This window comes from Halichoerus grypus, chromosome X (assembly GCF_964656455.1).
Source record: "Halichoerus grypus chromosome X, mHalGry1.hap1.1, whole genome shotgun sequence".
Classification (NCBI taxonomy): Eukaryota; Metazoa; Chordata; class Mammalia; order Carnivora; family Phocidae; genus Halichoerus; species Halichoerus grypus.
The window spans coordinates 58,266,678-58,283,963 of NC_135727.1; the positions used below are offsets into that span (position 1 = coordinate 58,266,678).

General features: G+C 35.6%; 1 protein-coding gene across 5 annotated transcripts in view; it reads right to left on the minus strand.

Moving 5' to 3' along the window:
- The window catches only part of LOC118540044 (MICOS complex subunit MIC27), a 131,846-nt gene that overhangs the window by 19,685 nt on the left and 94,875 nt on the right, over positions 1-17,286 (minus strand). For 4 of the 5 annotated variants that reach the window (XM_078063995.1, XM_078063993.1, XM_078063991.1 and 1 more), the window contains 3 exons: positions 15,260-15,351; positions 9,011-9,124; positions 8,682-8,799 (listed from right to left, as the gene is read on the minus strand). In XM_078063995.1, coding sequence (XP_077920121.1) covers positions 8,682-8,799; positions 9,011-9,124; positions 15,260-15,351 — 324 coding nt within the window. The remainder of the gene's footprint in view (positions 1-8,681; positions 8,800-9,010; positions 9,125-15,259; positions 15,352-17,286) is intronic. The other variant, XM_078063996.1, reaches the window with a different exon arrangement.

Consider the following 17,286-nt stretch of genomic DNA (forward strand, 5'->3'; position numbering starts at 1 on the left):
CTAGTGGGTATTTATCCAAAGAATATAAAAATACTAATTAAACAGGGCACGTATTAAATGGAGCACTGGGTGTTATATGCAAACAATGAATCATGGAACACTACATCAAAAACTAATGATGTAATGTATGGTGATTAACATAATCAAATTAAAAAAAATACTAATTCAAAGGGATACAAGCATCCCATGTTTGTAACAGCATTATTTACAATAGCCAAGATATGGAAGCAGCACATGTGTCCACTGACTGATGAATGCATAAAGAAGATGTGGCAGAGGATTTAAGATGGTGGAGTAGGGGGACCTTAAGCTTGTCTCATCCCTCGAACACAGCTAGACAAATATCAAATCATTCTGAACACCCAAGAAATCTGAGGACAGAGAGAACAAACTGCACATCTACAGGTAGAAAAACAGCCACCTTTGGGAAGGTAGATGCTGTGGAGAGTTTAAAAGAACTGTGGGTGTGGCAGAGCAGAGGGAGCCCTGATCATGGAGAGAGGAGCAAGAGAGAAAGAGAGAGAGAGAGAAAGAGTGCAGGGAATGCACAAGAAAAACTCTTCCCCAAAACTACTAACTAAAACGAGAGGGGCTGACTACCGCAAGTTTTTTAAGCAGCAGAGCTCAAAATCAAGTTTTAGAAGTCTACACTATCACTGGGGTCATGCCTGGTGGGTTTTGTGATGCTCCGGTAGGGAAGGAAGGCGGGGAGACCCAGGAGCTGGAAGCATGGTCTGAGGATCCCCTGGGTCACATGAGGAGAAAGTTCCTGTTCCTGAAGTGCACTTGGGAGTGATGTCATGGCATCTCTGGGGACAAAAGAGCTGGCAGTACCAATGTGCTGCCCTGTTCACTAGTATAGGAACAAAGATACCAGCTGTGGGGAGCAAACCTTGGCGCTGGCTTTTCAGTGTGCTTTACATAAACTCTGAACCACTGCACAGTCGTGCTACTGCTTTTCTGGGAAAGACCAGCACAGGTCACAACACAGCTAAGCCCTCACCCACAGGATCAGTGCAGGTCCACACCGAGTTGGTCCCTAAAATTTGTAGTTTTGAAACCCAGATGCTGGCCTGAGATAAAACACAGGAGTACTGTGGTGCCTGGCAGGCAGACAGCTCGGACACCTCCAGAGAGGGTAAAGACAGGGATCCGATGGAATCTGGGGAGACACAAAGAGGCGATTGTTTGCTCTTCGGTGAGGGCTTCCTGAAGAGTGGCGGGTATGAATTCCCTGCTCCAGGGACAAGAGAGCAGGGTGAACCTCCCTCCCCCACTCCTCCTCCACCCGTTAGCACTAACCGACTTCAGGGAGCAACACAGAGCCACTCAGTGGAGGCCAGAGCTGCTTTCACCAAGCCCTGTCTCCCAGTGCCCTCCAGGTGCATCTTCACTAGGGCAAGTATGCATGACAATCAGTGCAGCAGCACCCTCCCCCAGAAGATTAGCACAAACCCCTTGCATGCACCAAGTCTACTGATTCAGAGTGCTACAAAGCTTCAGTTCTAAAGGAAATGGGATCCACCTTATTTATTTATTTATTTATTTATTTGCATCTACTTTTTAACAAGCAGACCAAAACACAGCTATTTTAACCTTGCCACACAGTAGACATGGTCCAAACACCCCTCACGGAGGGCCAAGGAGAAACTCTGCAGAGTACTGCCCTTAGAAAAGGAGTAGCCAAAACACAAGAGCAGAGTGCACACTCTGAAACACCTCATGAAGCACTAGGTCCAAGACAGTACAGGACCTCTTCTTAAAATAGCCATTACTCTCAGGAGCGGAAATAGAACAGGCTTTCCTAACAATAAGAAACAAAAAAACAGTGACCTAGACAAAATGACAATATGGAGGAATTTACCCCAAAAGAAAGAACAAGAAGAAATGACGCCAGGGATTTAATCAATACAGATATAAGTAAGATGCCTGAACCAGAATTTAAAATGATTATATGGATCCTAGCTAGGCTTGAGAAAAGCACAGAAGACACTAGAGAATCCCTTATTGCAGAGGTAAAAGAACTATAAACTAGTCAGGCCGAGGTAAAAAATGCTATAACCAAGATGAAAATCTGACTAGATGTAATGATAAGGATGGATGAAGCAGAGGAATGAATCAGTAATATAAAAGATAAAATTATGGAAAATAATGACACTGAAAAGAAGAGGTAAAAAAACGTACTGGATCACGAATGTAGATGTAAGGAATTGAGTGACTCCTTAAAGTGTAATAACATTCATATCAAAGGAGTCCAAGAAGAAATAGAGAGACAAGGAGAGGCAGAACGTTTGTTTGTGCAAAGTATAACTGAAAACTTCCCTAATCAGGGGTAGGAAACAGACATTGAAATCTAAGAAACACAAAGAACTCCCATTAAATTCAACAAAACCTGGCCATCACCAAGACGTATCATAGTCAAATTCACAATATACACAGACAAGGAAAGAATCCTGAAAGCAGCAAGGGGAAAAAAAGTCCTTAAACAAGAAGGGAACGCAGATCAGGTTTGCAGCAGATCTGGCCACAGAAACATGGCAGGGCAGAAGGCAGTGACATGATATATTCAAGTGCTGAACGGGAAAAATACACAGCCAAGAATACTTTATACACTAAGGCTGTCATTCAGAATAGAAGGAGAGGTAAAGAGTTTCCCAGAAAAACAAAAAATAAAGGAGTTTGTGACCGCTAAACCAGCCCTGCAAGAAAAATTAAAGGGAACTCTTTGAGTAGGGAAAAAGATGACAAAAAGCAACAAAGACTAGAAAGGAAAGGAGAACATCACCAGAAACACCAATTTACAGATGACACAATGTCACTAAATTCATATCTATCAATAGTCACTCTGAATGTAAATGGACTAAATGATCCAATCAAAAGATATAGGGTATCAAAATGGATAAAAAAAAGAAAGACCCATCTATATGCTGCCTACAGGAAACTCATTTTATACCTAAAGACACCTGGAGATTGAAAGTGAGGGGCTGAAGAACCATCTATTATGCTAATGGATGTCAAAAGAAAGTCGGAATAGCCATACAGCCATACATTTATCACATGAACTAGATTTTAAAGCAAAAACTGTAACAAGAGATGAAGAAGGGAATTAAATCATAGTTAAGGGGTCTATCTATCAAGAAGAACTAACAATTGTAGGGCGCCTGGGTGGCTCAGTTGGTTAAGCGACTGCCTTCGGCTCAGGTCATGATCCTGGAGTCCCGGGATCGAGTCCCACATCGGGCTCCCTGCTCAGCGGGGAGTCTGCTTCTCCCTCTGACCCTCCTCCCTCTCATGCTCTCTGTCTCTCATTCTCTCTCTCTCAAATAAATAAATAAAATCTTTAAAAAAAAAAAAAAGAAGATCTAACAATTGTAAATATTTATACCAATAGAGAGCTGCAAATATATAAATCAATTAATAACAAACACACTGAAACTCAGTGATAAGAATATAATAACAGCTGGGGATATTAACACCCCACTTACGGCAATGGACAGATTAAGCAGAAAATAAACAAAGAAACAATGGCTTTGAGTGACACACTGGACAAGATGGACTAAACAGATAGATTCAGAACATTTCATCCTAAAGCAGCAGAATAAACAAATTCTTTTCGAGTGTACATGGAACATTCTCCAGAACAGATCGCATACTGGATCAAAAATCAGGCTTCAACAAGTACAAAAAGATTGAGATCATACCATGCATAGTTTCAGAACACAACGCAATGAAACTTGAAGTCAACCAAAAGACAAAATTTGGAAAGACAAATACATAGAGGTTAAAGAACATCCTATTAAAGAAAGAATGACTGGGCGCCTGGGTGGCTCAGTCGTTAAGCGTCTGCCTTCGGCTCAGGTCATGATCCCAGGGTCCTGGGATCGAGCCCCGCATCGGGCTCCTCGCTCCGCGGGAAGCCTGCTTCTCCCTCTCACACTCCCCTTGCTTGTGTTCCCTCTCTCGCTGTCTCTCTCTCTGTCAAATAAATAAATAAAAATCTTAAAAAAAAAAAAAAGAAAGAAAGAATGACTTAACCAGGAAATTAAAGAAGAAATGAAAAAAAAAATACATGGAAACAAAGAAATGAAAACACGACAGTCCAAAACATTTCAGATACAGTAAAGGTGGTCCTAAGAGGGAAGTATATAGCAATACAGGCCTACCTCAAGAAGGACTAAAGTCTCAAATGCACAAACTAATCTTATACATAAAGGGGCTAGAAAAAGAACAGCAAATAAATCATAAAGCCAGCAGAAGAAGGGAAATAATATAGATTAGAGCAGAAATAATAAAGATTAGAGCAGAAATAAACCATATTAAAAAAATCAGTAGAACAGATCAACGAAACTAAGAGCTGGTACTTTGAAAGAAGTAATAAAATTGATAAACCCTAGCCAGACTTATCAAAAAGAAAAAAGAAAAGACCCAAATAAATAAAATCATGAATGAGAGAGGAGAGATCACAACCAACACAAAGAAACACAAACAATTTTAAGAGAGGATTATGAAAAATTATATGCCAACAAACTGGGTAATATGGAAAAAATGAACAAATAACTAGAAACATACAAAATTCCTAAACTGAAACAGGAACAATTAGAAAATTTGAACAGACCCATAACCAGCAAACAAACTGAATCAGTAATCAAAAATTTCCCAGCAAACAAAATACAGAGCCAGATGGCTTCCCAATAGATTTATACCAGACATTTAAAGTAGAGTTCATACCTATTCTCCTCAAACTGTTCCAAAAAGTAGAAATGGAAGGAAAGCTTCCAAACTTATTCTACAAGGCCAGCATTACCTTGATTCCAAAACCAAAGACCCCACCAAAAAGGAGAATTACAGGCAATATCCCTGATGAACATGGATGCAAAAATTCTCAACAAGATACTAGCAAATCACACCCAACAGTATATTAAAAGAATTATTCACCACAATCAAGTGGGATTTATTCCTGGGTTGCAGGGGTGTTCCTTATTAGCAAAATGATCAACGTGATACACCACCTTAATAAAAGAAAGAATAAGAGCCATATGATTCTCTCAATAGATGCAGAAAAAGCATTTCACAAAATGCAGCACCAATTTTTGATAAAAACCCTCTACCATGTAGGGATAGGGACAACATACCTCAGCATCATAAAAGTAATATACAGAAGACCCACAGCCAATATCATCCTCAATAGGGAAATTCTGAGAGCTTTTCCTCTACAGTCAGGAACAAGACAGGGATGTCCACTCTCCCCACTGTTGTTTAACAGAGTACTAGAAGTCTTAGCCTCAGCAATCAGACAACAAAAAGAAATAAAAAGCATCCAAATTGGCAAGGAAGAAGTCAAACTTTTACTATTTGCAGATGACATGACACTCTATGTAGAAAACCCAAAAGACTCCACCAAAAAATTGTTAGAACTAAATATATCAATTCAGCAACGCCATAGGTTAAATAAAATCAGCATACAGAAATCTGTTGCATTTCTATACTCCAATTATGAAGCAGCAGAAAGAGAAATCAAGGAACCAATCCCATTTATAATTGCACCAAAAACCGTAAGATACCTAGGAATAAATCTAACCAAAGAGGTAAAAAATTTGTACCCTGAAAACTATAGAACACTTATGAAAGAAACTGAAAAGGACACAAAGAAGTCAAAAAACATTCCATGCTCAAGGATTGGAAGAACAAACATTTTTAAAATGTTTATACTAGAAAGCAATCAACACATTTAAGGCAATTCCTATCAAAATACCATCAGCATTTTTCACAGAGCTAGAACAAACAATCCTAAAATTTGTATGGAAACACAATACACTCCAAATAGCCAAAGCAATCCTGAAAAAGAACAGCAAAGCTGGAGGCCTCACGATTCCAGACTTCAAGCTATAGTACAGCTTTCAAGCTATATTACAAAGCTGTAGTCATCAAGACAGTATGGTACTGACACAAAAACAGATACATAGATCAATGGAACAGAACAGAAAACCAAGAAATGGACCCACAACTATATGGTCAATTAATCTTGACAAAGCAAGAATATCCAATGGAAAAAAAGTCTTGGGGTGCTTGGGTGGCTCAGTTGGTTGGGTGTCCAACTCTTGAGTTTGGCTCAGGTCATGATCTCAGGGTCATGATATCAAGCCCCCATGTCAGGCTCCAAGTGTAGGCCGTGCTTAAGATTCTCTCTCTCCCTCTGCCCCTCCCTCCTTGCTAGCACTCCCATTCCAAAAAAAAAAAAAAAAAACAAAGAAACAAAGAAAGAAAAAAAGACAGTCTCTTCAACAAATGATGTTGAGAAAACTGGACAACCACATGCAGAAGAATGACTGGACCAGTTTCTTACACCATACACAAAAATAAACTCAAAATGGACGAACAACCCTTAATGTGAGACAGGAAACCATCAAAATCCTAGAGGACATCACAGCAGAAACCTCCCTGACCTGGCTGTAGCAACTTGTTACTAGACATGTCTACATGTCTCCAGAGGCAAGGGGAAAAAAAACAAAAATGAACTATTGGGACTTCATCAAGATAAAAAGCTTCTGCACAGCAAAGGAAACAATCCAGAAAACTAAAATGCAGCCTCCAGAATCAGAGAAGATAACTACAAATGACATATCTGATAAAAGGTTAGTATCCAAAATCTATAAAGAACTTACCAAACTCAACACCCAAAAAACAACACAGTTAAGAAATGGGCAGAAGACATGAACAGACATGTTTCCAAAGCAGACATACAGATGGCTAACAGGCACATGAAAAGATACTCAATATCATTCATCATTAGGGAAATACAAATCAAAACCACAATGAGATACCACTTCACACCTGTCAAAATGGCTAAAATCAACAACACAAGAAACATCAGGAGTCGGCAAGGATGGAGTAAAAGAAACCCTCCTGCACTGCTGGTGGGAATCCAAACTGGTGCAGCCACTCTGGAAAACAGTATGGAGGTTCCTCACCAAATTAAAAATAGAACAACCCCACAACCCAGCAATTGCACTACTAGGTATTTACCCAAAGGATACAAAAATATAGATTTGAAGGGGTACATGCACCCCAATGTTTATAACAGCATTATCAACAGCAGTCAAAACATGGAAAGAGCCCAAAAATCTATCGATATATATATGCACACACACACACATACCACATCTCCTTTATATACATATCTATCTCTATATCTCTATCTACCTATCTATCTACCTACCTACCTACCTACCTACCTACCTATCTATATCTGCATGCATGCAAGAGAAAAAAGAAAATAGAGGAAGAGGGACAAGCCAGGAAACAGACTCTTAACTATTGAGAACAAATTGACGGTTACCAGAGGGGAGGTTGGTGGGGGATGGGTGAAATAGCTGAAGGGGATTAAGGAGTACACTTGTTGTGATGAGCAAAGGGTGTTGCGTGGCAGTGTTGAATCACTGTGTTGTACACCTGAAACTAATATAACACTGTATGCTAACTATACCAGAATTGAAAGTAAATAATAAAAAAATAAATACTGTAAACCAACAGATTAGAAATGAGAGGTGATAGGAGAACACTGTAAAACTCCTATCAGGTTTGTTACTCAGTGACAGGTTTTATAAAAATTAAGATAGAGGAGGTAGCTGAAATTAGAGACTAAACTCTGATTTTAAATTAGATAATCTATACACAGTAGAAAGAGCTTGGACTTGTATTAGGAAAATCTAGGCTATGAATACATCTACTACTCATAAGCTATATGATTTTGGGCAAGTTACTTAAGCTTCCTGCGTTTCAGTCTGTTCATTATGCAATGATTATAATTACATATGCACAAGAGTTTTTTGTTTTGTTTTGCCTTTTGGGTGAGAATTAAATAACATATGATATTTATAGCTCTTTATATCACAGTAGGCACAATGTAAAGGGCAGATATTATCATTATTTTCTACTTCCTTATCTCTGAGTTGGCCCTATTTCCTTTGCAATAAAACAATGGGTAGTACCATTCACATTGTACAGATAGACAATCCTGTATAACCCAGTGACTGGTGAGTTTATGTGAATACACTCTTAAAATGGTATTAAATACTCTGTTACCTTCTCAATGATTACAGTAAAACCATAGTAGTATTTGCCTAGAAAGTATAATTGTCACTGTTTGGTCTCACAAGGTATCAATTGCCAGTATCTAATATTAAAAAAGTTATTAGTATTATGATTGGTGTTATTTTACTATTTCATTCTGAATGTTCTCCTAGTATCTAAACTAAATAAAAGTGATGGTGGAAACTAAGACTGATAGGGGTAAATAGCACAAGAAATGGAAAGTCAGTATTTCTTCTATGTAGATACGACTCATACTTATAGCTTGTAAATTGATAAAATCTGGAAAGGCGCATTTTTCTCCACCTAATTACAAAGCTCACATTTACAAAGTGATACTAAATGCTTCACTCACCTAACCCGCCAGTGTTACTCCACACAACCATATGCAAAGATTGGTATTATGAACAATGCGACAATTAGAAAAAGTCCCAAGTACCCAAGTATCTCACAATCTAAAAAGATATATAGACTACAGATATGAGAAAGAAAAAACATTTATGAAAAAGCACGTAAGTTCAAACTACTCCTAATAATACGATAACATTATTTAAGGAAAGAATGAAAACAAAATTGAATTATTTCAAACAAACCTGAGGTGGATTCTGATTTTGTCTTTGTTTCAGAGCTGAGTTCTGTTGTCAAGGGCACTGAGTATTTCAGGCTGTCAGTTGTTTTTGCAGGTATTTCTATTTCAGCAGAATTTCCTAGCTGTTTACCAAAAAGATTTTTCTTTCATAAGTAAATCATTTTGCTAAAACAATAAAACATCTTAAAAACGTATAGTATGCAAAGATATTATGTTCCTTCATCTCCTTTCATTCTATCCTTGACCTCTGTTCAGGGCTCCCATCATAAGCCAATCCCCCAACCCCAACCAACAAAACTAAATGTCTCCCTTTTGGGTCCCTTTAAACTCTACCTTAGATTTTTCTTTAGGTTTAGGCAATGACTCTTTTTTGTTGATTTTTGTCCACAATGATTTAACTGCTTCATAAATTTGCTGGCTTGTAGCATATGCCTTTTTCCCAGTTACCTAATTAAAACAAGAAGTGAGTCAAATAAGATATATTTTTAAAAGTCAAAATAACAAGTATTAAAAAAAATTATGTCTGGGGCGCCTGCGTGGCTCAGTCGTTAAGCGTCTGCCTTTGGCTCGGGTCATGATCCCAGGGTCCTGGGATCGAGCCCCGTATTGGGCTCCCTGCTCAGTGGGAAGCTGCTTCTCCCTCTCCCACTCCCCCTGCTTGTGTTCCCTCTCTCGCTGTGTCTCTCTCTGACAATAAAATCTTAAAAAAAAATTATGTCAGGTATTTTATGTGAACACTCAGGTCAGAATCAATAGTAAAGATATAAATCTCTAGATCATATAACAGAAAACCCCATTTTCTAAATCTTATATGAAAAATTATTTGCCTCATGTAAAAGGCTAAAAAAATGTATAGTTGGTATAACACCAAGAGTTAATCCTGAAGTAAACTATGACTTTGGGTGATAATGTGTCAATGTAGGCTTATCAATTGCAACAAATGTACCACTCTAATGGGGGATGTTGAAAAGGGATGTTGATAATGGAGGATGCTGAGCATGTGTGGGAACAGGGGGTGTATGGGAAATCTCTGTACCTTCTGCTTAATTTTGTTGTGAACCTAAAACTGCTCTTAGAAAAATAAATTCTTAAAAATGTATAGTTTGCATTCACACTATAATATGTGAATTTAAAACTATTCTTATTTAACAGAAGTTTGGGAAAGACAGCTTGAGATAATAAACAGAAAATAAGATTTTAAGATGCTATGAAGTTAATACTTTTGTTCAAATTTTCTGGTGCTTTCTCCTGTCATAAAGTATTAATGTATTTCTCCAGAGAATAATACTCTCTTTTGGTAGAAACATAAAATACAAATGAACTAAAAACACACCAAAGCAGAGGCAAGGATGGTGAGTGAATTCCAGAAGCTGCTCTTACTTTCATTCATGTCTCTTTTCCTTTAAAAATCTCCTTATTCCTTCTTTCTGTTCTTTCTCCATCTTTTTGTTCCTTATGGCTAAAGTAATTTCAATAGCTATTGACTTTTCAAGTTTTAAAGAGGTTTTGGAAGCTTTCCAGGATTATACTTTTTATAAACATGAACTTAAAGAACTTTTAAAAACTGACTTTCTTGCTTAAAATAGAATTTTTTTGCTAAGTATATACTTACACTTAAGAAAAATAAATCAAAGCACTAATATAAAGGAAGTCTTCTTCCTCCCCACAATGTAACTTTGGTCACAGTTGTGTGGCTATTCTTCCTGAGATTTTCCTTATATGTGCATTAGATACATACACACATTTTAAAACAAATGCATATACACATTTTAAAACAAATGGAATGTTGATACTAATATACCTCTACCAAAAAGGATGAGGTAGATTTTAGATTTATATGCACTGATATGGATTTCCATGAACCACTGAATTGAAAAGATGAGATTAGAGAACAGATTCTACACTACAATCTCAATTATGTTTTAAAAATAAATTTTAAAATAAACTACACACATATACACTTAGCTTGTTTCCTTTTTAAAAACACAAATAGGATCACACTATACATATTGAGATTTGATAGTTTAAAAGCTTAATAATTTGTCAGAGATGTTTCCATATCAGTTTATACACCTGTAGATCTGCTTCTTTTATAATAGCTGCCTAGTTAGTATTCTATAATGGATATGCCACAGTTAGTTTAATAAATCCCCTATCTTGGGGAATATGGGATGTTTCCCTTTTTTGGGCAATTATAAGCATGCTGTGATTAGCGTTCTTACACATACAACTGGGACCACACATCTTTGTGGTGTCTCCTTGGTACAAATTCCTGCATGTGAAATACCTGGATTAAAGATTATATACATTTTAATTTTTGATAATATTGCCACATTGCCTCCATAAAGTCAGCAATACACTGTAGTAATTTATACTCCCACCAAAAAGGTGTTTTCATACCCCATTTACCAGAAGCAGTATTACTATGAGTCTTTTAAATCTTTATCAAATTGAAAGACTAAAAGCCAATATCTAAATGATCTTTAAATTTGCATTTATTTGATTGCTGATAAAGTTAAGCATCCTTCATATTAGGCCATTTATGTTTCTTATTTTGTGGATTGCTTGTTTGTTTACTTTCTTCATTTTCTTAGAGAGCCTTTACCTTTTTTCTATCCATTTATAGGAAGGCCATTATTTAGTCCTTTGTTATAGATGTTGCAAATAGTTTTCCCAGTTTTAATTTACCCATTAACTTTGTAAATGTTATATTGTGATCAGAAGAAATGTATTTATTTTGATGTAGTAAAATACATTAATTTTTTTGATGGTTTCTGGATTGTGTTTTGCTTAAGAGTGCCTTTCCTATCTCAACATTACAGAGGTATTTATCTTCTTTCTTCTAATATTTTTATAGTATTATATTTTATGATTAGATCTTTAGTCCACCTGAAATTTATTTTTGCAAGGTCTAAGATTTTTTTCCAAAAAGCCAATTATTCCAACACATGTCTGGAATAACCAATCCATTCTTTCTTTCTTTTTTTTTTTTAAGATTTTTTTAAAATTTATTCATTTGAGACATAGAGATACAGAGAGAGAGAGCATGAGCAGGGGGAGTGGGAGAGGGAGAGGGAGAAGCAGGCTCCCCGCTGAGCAGGGAGCCCGATGTGGGGCTCGATCCCAGGACCCTGGGATCATGACCTGAGCCGAAGGCGGACGCTTAACCATCTGAGCCACCCAGGCACCCCAATCCATTCTTTGTTTACACGCTGATCTGAAATGCCACCTTTACAATACCCTCCCCTTACCCCACAATATATACAAAGACATACTTGATATATTTGTTTTTGGATATTCTCTCTCTCTCTCTTTTTTTTTTTTTTTGGTCTATTTTATTGTCTATGCTAGCATAGTTACCAATACATGGTAAATGGACAACAAATACTGGTTGAATGAATGTCATACTCCCTACAAATCGAGGAATTCTGTAAGAACTAAATTAAACTTCTAAATTTGGGAACATATGCTATATTCCAATATTCAGTCCTTTCATCTAGAAACAAGATATATCTCTAAATGTATTCAAATTTTTTAAAAATGCCTTTCACTAAAGTTTAATAGTTTTTTTTCTTTTTTAAATTTTATTTTGTTATGTTATGTTAATCACCATACATTACATCATTAGTTTTTGATGTAGTGTTCCATGATTCATTGTTTGCATATAACACCCAGGGCTCCATTCAATACGTGCCCTCTTTAATACCCATCACCAGGCTAACCCATCCCCCCACCCCCCTCCCCTCTAGAACCCTCAGTTTGTTTCTCAGAGTCCATAGTCTCTCATGGTTTGTCTCCCCCTCCAATTCCCCCCCTTCATTTTTCCCTTCCTACTATAGTTTAATAGTTTTTAATAAATAGATCTTAGAATATTATTTGATAAGTTTATTCCTAGGTATTTTATAGGTTTCAAAGACAGATTACTTGATACTCTTTATTAAAGTTAATAATGAAAACAGTGTGAAGAAAACCATAAAAAGCAAAAAGTAATCCTATCTTGAAGTATATTTCCGAAATGGTGAATAACTGGAGTGTGACTTATTTTTCAAAGAGCCTTCTAGACTACCATTTTGTGATTTTTTTTATGTCATAGACCTCTTGGAGAATCTCCTGAAAGGTACGGGCCCTTTCCTTAAGAAACTACCCATATAGCAGAAGAGCTCTCATTTGATATCCTTTTAAGAGACTTGTCTGATTAAGTAAAGGTGTCTTAAAAATGTATAATAAATGATGTTCACAGAATGCTGAATATTCATCGATAGCAGGTTCTCTCAAATATATCTAAGTACTGTCTTTCAGAAGTGATTTGTGCACTTACCAAGAATCAGTTGTATTTATTTCTAAGTCTCTATATCAGTTTTACTATAATTAAAAAAATAAATGTAACATAATAGGATGAAATATGAGTGTGAAGAGAATTGTTGTCTACAGGAAAATTAAGTTAAATGCTTTGTAAAGACTAAAAAATGATTTACCAAACTACTGTTAAATTAGAGGTGGGCAAGTCAACTGTTAAAGGCTGGGAGAAATAATAACAATTTAAGAGGATTCTGCACTCATATTATTTTAAAAATGTTTTTAAGTGTTCATTCTATTTAAAGGGAATCTAAACTGAAAACAGTAGAAGACATACTACAGATATGGCTAACTGTAAGAAAGATGCTATGATCTTCAACTAGGAGACCCATACTCATAGAAAATACCTACTTCAAAAGAGAGAAAAATGGACACACATTTATAATTTGAAATAAAATATTTAAGGTCCATATTTGTGACTTTTAAAAACTTTCCACTTTAACATTTTTAATTAATTATTAACTACTGGTCCCAACAATACCAAATTAGAAGGTATCTATTGTATATATAAAATTTTTCATAGTTTCGGGTGGTGGAGTCACTCCTAAGTCTATCATGGATCTCAGGTTAAGAATCTATGTTATATATATATATATATATATGTTAGAATCCAGCAGATATTACACATGGCATTGTTATATGCCAGTCAAAGGAAAAGCAAGGGTCTCAACTCTAGGAATTTCAGTAACAGCATTTAACCATAGAAAAACTTTCAGGAAAGCACATTTATAACTCTTTTATCATAGAAATTTTTATTTGAAGTTCAGGAATTCTTCTGTTTTTATTTTCCTTCTGTTAGAGTAAAATTAAGTTTAATACTTTATTCTTAAAATTAAAAATAAGATGTATACTATAATATTATCCTGTTATTATGAAACTGTATCTGCCTATTCACCCATCTATCTTTCTACCTCTATATATGCATAAAGAAATGTCTAGACAACATTCTACCAAATGTTAACACTGATATTTTTCTGGATGAAAGAATTCCAGATGGTTAACTGTTTTTTTTTCCTATACTTTTCTATAATGCTTAAATTATTTAAGGATGAATAGTTACAAATTTTATTTAACTCTAAACAAACAAAAAGATTCAGTGGCAGCATTAGATATTGAGAAGAGAAATGGACAGGGAAACAGAAGACAACCCTGGACAAAATCAGTCACTGTGAAACTTCTCTGGGCCACAGTTTTCTTATCAGTAAATGAGAAAATGAGGAAGTTGAATGTAATAAACTCAGAAGTTTCTTTCAGCATGAATATGATATGAATTGAAGTGGCTAATTCCTATATAAATTCTTAGGAAAGATTTATAAAAAATAAGTTGATCATTTTGGACCAAGTGTCTCAACTAGATTTAATGAATAATGCTCTCTTTGCTATAAACTTTTATAGCTTCATCAAATTACAAACTACATAGGGCACTATATCCTTGTCATTCTTAAAATACTGAGTAGGCAGTTTTATCTACATCAATAATTAGGGAGATGTAGTAATGAGAATACAAGTACAGAAAATTCTTCTGGTAACACTACACAGTGCTTCAAGTGTGAGGGGGAAATGTTAAGTGTTGATAATTAAGAAAAGAAGGAAAGGAAGAAAATACTGCATTACCCAAAGCTTTCCTTCTCAATCTGAATATGTATTAAAAGTAAAATACTGGCACAAACTTTTCAAATCATTAAGAGAATGTTTGGATTTGTAGGTAAGCTCATAAGAAAATGACAAAACAGCTATAATATGGACTCATGGAAAATGTTACTTAGTTCTAGGTGGTATCAAAATTGAATTTGTATATATGATTTTTTTTTACCTTCAGAAGCCTCTGTTATCTACCAATTTGCTGATTCTTATACTAATCTGATGAACTGACAGCATCCAGCAGGTATAATTTTCTGTTAATTAAAAATTGAATTTCACATAGCTCAGCAATGGAGTGGTATTTCTCCCCATAAATTCTAATTCTGTGTCTCTGAACCCAATCCTCAAAGCAGCATTTATATTTTTGAATTATATTTCAAAAAATTTATCCTATCTGTGATGATTATGTAATTAAGAATGGAATTTACCATGCTGAAATGTAATGTGATTTTGCCAAAGTAAGAGTTGATGCTAACTTTATTTCTCTGGAAATTAAATGTTGCAGATACTTAGGACATTTAAATATTGTCACACTAAGAGATTAAACAAATACTGAAATGTAGCTATCACTTAAAAGGAACTTACCTTTGCAATTATTACTGACTGAACTGGGTAGCAAACAGTTGCTCCTAAAGTGGCCAGTCCCAGTGGATAAGCAATTTTCTTAAACCTAGAACCTATGAAATTCAAACAAACTATTAAACTCCAAACAGATGCTAGCAGAGACGATGTTTTTATAACTTTAATGTCCTCTTTATTCCCTTTCAAGTCATTAACCTACATCAATTTATTCTTTAGGTAATAATACTAATCAAAATGGTAGCTAAAAAATCCTTAAGGATCACAATTCAACTAATACCTCTTAGTTGTCATGTCCAATTTTAGAAAAGTATTCTCAATTTAAAACTGATAATTAGCTACACAAAGGGAGTTGATGATTTTCTTTTTTAAAACTAGGTATTTTTTTTCATGGCCTAAGAAACTCAAAGTTGTAAGCACATTTTTTTTTTTCAAGTATCTAATAGGGCATGGTAATATAAAGAATTGATCAACTACTATACTTGTGACACCATGTTAAAGTGATATGGACTCTCTTTACATATCCTGTTTTGATTAAGTCCTTAGGAACATGAAAGATTCAACTAACTAATCAGTTAAGGACTTTAAAAGGTATATAACTCCTTCATGTCACTGATTTAAAATACAGAAGTAATAATTTAATAACTGCAGGTAACCTGAGATAATGTATTCATTTCCAAAAGTGCCCAAACTAAGAGACATTTTCAAACTTTTTAAAGATTTATTTATTTTAGAGAGAGAAAAAGAGAGAGAGTACAAGCAAGGGGAGGGACAGAAGGAAAAGGAGAGAAGCAGACTCCACCTCCCTCTCCCCACCCCGCCCATACAGGGCTCAATCCTACAACCCTGAGATCATGACCTGACCCAAAATAAAGAGTCAGACACTTAACCGACTGAGCTAACCAGGCGCCCCCAAACTTTTTTTTTTTACAGCAAAATCCTTAAAAAAAAATCTTCCAAATACAATGTCACTAGTAACTTCATATAGCCTAGCTTAGTTCCAACAGACCACTGGTTCATATCAGTAAAGACTAAGGTGAAAAATAACTGGGGATGTTTGCAGGCAATGTTAATGAAAGATAAAAAGATAGAAAGAAGAGCTATTTCTGTGTCTGGTTTACCTATTCATAAGGAGGCCTACAGTCTACGAGACTGAGCTTGGTAGAGGTGGGTAGGTAGGCTGCTTCAACCTCTAATTTAGCTTTCCTTTGGTTTTAGACTAGTTTGTGTGGTTCTGTGAAAGAGGGTCTATATCTGTTAAAACATAAGTTAGAAAAAAAAAACATGTCTTAAGTTGCTCCTTTACTCAGGTCCTGCTCACTATTATTCTAGTATCTATAGTTTGATTCTTGATTTTACTGACCTAACATCTCTTAATGCAAGTTTCCTTGACTCAGCCAAATTCCCCTAATTGTGCTGCTTCTAACCTTGGAAAGTAGCATTTTTTTTTTCCTTGATGTGTCATTTTAAATATTAAAAAAAAAAAAAAGACTTACATTCATCTTCTCTTTACTTGCTATGAAGGGCAGTCTAACAAAATATAAATTTCATTTGGATTCAATAACCCTACTCCCATAAGTAGGAAAGGACTCTAGACACAGCCACTAACAAGTTATGTACTATGAAATCATTGAGTGATTTCCCTTCTCTGGACCTCTATATGTAGCTAATGGGGTTAGACTAAATCAACAGCTTTCAAACATTTTTTGACCATGACTCAGAATAAATTCTACAATATGACCTATGACCTATCTTACACAGACACACACACACTCCATGGAAAGAAAACTTTCACACTATTTACCCATACTAAGTACAAAACACTCTGATATTTGTTGTTCTCCTCTATTTTATTTTTCTAATAAAATGTCTCCTGAGATTCATGCTTATTCATTCACTATGCTTATTTCATTACCTAATAATAGGTCGAGATCTCTATTTGAAAAACAGTGGGTTAGATTATTCTAGCTCTGACATTGAGAAACAATGTGAATGACCTAAGAAACATATTCTTTTGCAAGTGGATTATGAGT